We start from the raw sequence: 2,832 nt of genomic DNA on the forward strand, positions 1-2,832 counted from the left end.
AAGCTATGTAAAATCTCAGCCGTCCTTACATATAGGGATGTCCTTTATGGCCATACCCACTCTCCCTCTCTCAGCCAAAAAGTCTTTGACTTGAGGTGCCAGTATCATGTAAAATGCACTCATGCTGGTGCCACATAAAATGCGCTCATGCTTGTTCCATGTAGGAAGCACTCAGCACACTCTGTAAAGTGGTTGGTGTTAGGAAGGGCATCCAGCCATAGAAACCATGCCAAAACAGACAACTGGAGCCTGGACAACTCTCTGGCTGGTCAGCTCCTGTCAAGCCATCCAACCCATACCAGTATGGAAAACTGATGTTAAACGATGATGATAATTACTATAAACTACTGACTACCAGTAACATATCAAGCTATCAATAACATGTCAAGCTATCAATAACATGTCAAGCTATCAATAACATGTCAAGCTTGTTAACTTGGTCAGCTGTGATTCTCAACAGTGTAAATAACAGGTAAATACCAGAATCAAATTGGTAAAGAATTCAAAGTATATACAATGTAGACATTAACTGCATCAGCATTTTTAATGTTTGTTTGAATGTTCAGGGTAAATTAACTTAAATTGTAAATTCAAAGAGTATGAACAAGAAAATGAAATTTGAGAAGGAAAAAAAAAGAAAAAAACAAGAATAACTGAGTAATAAATATGTATAGAGAAAAAGAATAAAGATAAATTGACAATGCTATGAAATAATAACATTAAAACTTACAGGATTTCATCTTCACTAAGTGTATCGTATCTAGCATTGAAATTAAAGACATCCATTTTTACGAGATATTTAGCTGGTACATAAAATCTCCAGGTTTGTGTAAATCTCCTGGTATAGTCTAAATCTGAGAATCCGGTAAACCACCAAATCTATAAAAAGTGGAACAGAGGACAAAAGATTGTTCATAAAATTAATTGGAATTATATTAGTTTCAAATTTTGGCACAAGGCCAGCAATTTCAGGGGAAGTGGGTAAGTCGATTACATAGACCTCAGCACTCAAGTGGTACTTATTTTATCAATCTCGAAAGGATGAAAGGCAAAGTCGACCTCGGCAGAATTTGAACGTAAAGACGGACAAAATGGTGCTAAGCATTTTGCCCGGCATGCAAACGATTCTGCCAACTTACCACCTTAAATTGGGATTATATTAACTACATATTGAACAAACCAATTATACACACTTTATAAAATATTTTTTATTTATTTTTTTGTATGTAGTAGTTGTGTTTAAAAGAACTGAGTAGAATAGAAGCCTGGAAAACAAAGAAATTAGGAAACACAAGATGCAAATCTTGCCTCAAGGAAAGATACTTAGTCAAAGAGAAAGGATTTGAGAGAATAATAGAAGAGTTGAAACAGCATATCATAGCACGAGCAGTTGTGTTTAAAAAGTGTTAGAAGAAAGGTTTGGTTTGAGGTTTCCAAATGTGTCAAAGCTAATATTTAAAAATTACTGCCAACCAAACAACATTAAACATTATGAATACAACACTAGACAACAGACAATACCAACTCTCTACTACAAACTATTATATTAGCAAAATCCCAAGCTAGGGAGAATATATTACTAACAGTAGCTGCTAAAAATTTTACATGAAGATAAATAATTTGAAGATTATGCCATAAAAGGAAGCACTCTAGATTCATGTTATAAGTTTTAGCAATATTAACTACTGTATTTTCCAGCCTGAAAGCACATAGACTACTGGTTAGGGTGTTACATTAATGATTGTGAGATTGAGGTTTCAATTCTTAGACCATGTGGTGCATTTGTTGTCTTGAGCAAAATACTTTATCTCATGTTGTTCTGTGATCACTTCAACACCTGACAAGAGATACATAATGTTCAGGCAACGTTGATTTAATGGAGGGAGTGAGCTAATATACAAAACATATATTAGATCAGTATACACAATTCATTTGTGCAGGCTGTTTGGCAAAATAGCTGAACACACATACATCATTTTTTCCAGTACAAAAGTTAATGTTGTATATCGTGTAAACAAATAGTGTAAATATTTCATTCCAAATCCTGCTGCATTTCAAGTAGAACTTTTGGTCCTCAAAAGTTGTCCAGTATAAGTTGACTATCTTTTTTGGCTGTAACTTTTGGTCTGAAAAATTCAACTTGTATACTAGAAAATACAGTATGTTAATATTGCTAGAACTTTCAGGTTTATGTGCAAACTTTTATCCAGGATATCGATAATGTTCATAAAGCATTCCATACAAAGAAGGAAACTGTGTCATCAATCACCATATAAATAACAGAAACTAATTGACATGTCAAAATAGCATATTTCATACAGATGCAAGTAATAAGAAAACTAATATGAATAAATTTACCTGTTTAAGAGGAATTCCAGTTTCCTCAATCACATCTATAACTCTGTCCTCAACTGCAGTGTAATAACGATTTGTCCTGACTGGGTATCGTATATCGATTAAAATTCTTTTTCCTGTCAAGTGTACTAAGTCAATCAATTCTTTCAAAGACATAATGGTTTGGTTATTGTAGATTTGCTTTGCTTTGTCAGTAAGAGATCCAACAACATCCATTGGATCTTCCTAATATGCAGACAAATATATATATAAGAAAACAGGATCAGCAGAGAAGACTTGAGAAAGAAAATTATCGTATAAAATATGAATCTGTTTAATAAAATTCTTGGTATTGGGAAGGATTAACTGGTAGACATTTAAGATTGAGAGTGTAATGAATATTATGAAGTAAGCTTAAATATCATTCATTTGTTTAGTCGTTTACTTTATATTTGGTTTTCTAAACTGCTTAGGTTAGACATATACTTATTTGAGATA

The 2,832-nt window shown here is 33.0% G+C and overlaps 1 protein-coding gene across 1 annotated transcript in view; it reads right to left on the reverse strand.

Annotated features, from left to right (window-relative positions):
* LOC106874500 (glycerophosphodiester phosphodiesterase domain-containing protein 5) overlaps nt 1–2,832 on the reverse strand; it is a 28,924-nt gene that overhangs the window by 7,893 nt on the left and 18,199 nt on the right. Inside the window, exons 8-9 of the mRNA XM_014922246.2 lie at nt 2,359–2,580; nt 731–879 (exon numbers count right to left, since the gene is read on the reverse strand). Of these exons, the coding sequence (XP_014777732.1) occupies nt 731–879; nt 2,359–2,580 (371 nt within the window). The remainder of the gene's footprint in view (nt 1–730; nt 880–2,358; nt 2,581–2,832) is intronic.

Source organism: Octopus bimaculoides, chromosome 5 (genome assembly GCF_001194135.2).
Source record: "Octopus bimaculoides isolate UCB-OBI-ISO-001 chromosome 5, ASM119413v2, whole genome shotgun sequence".
Lineage (NCBI taxonomy): Eukaryota > Metazoa > Mollusca > Cephalopoda > Octopoda > Octopodidae > Octopus > Octopus bimaculoides.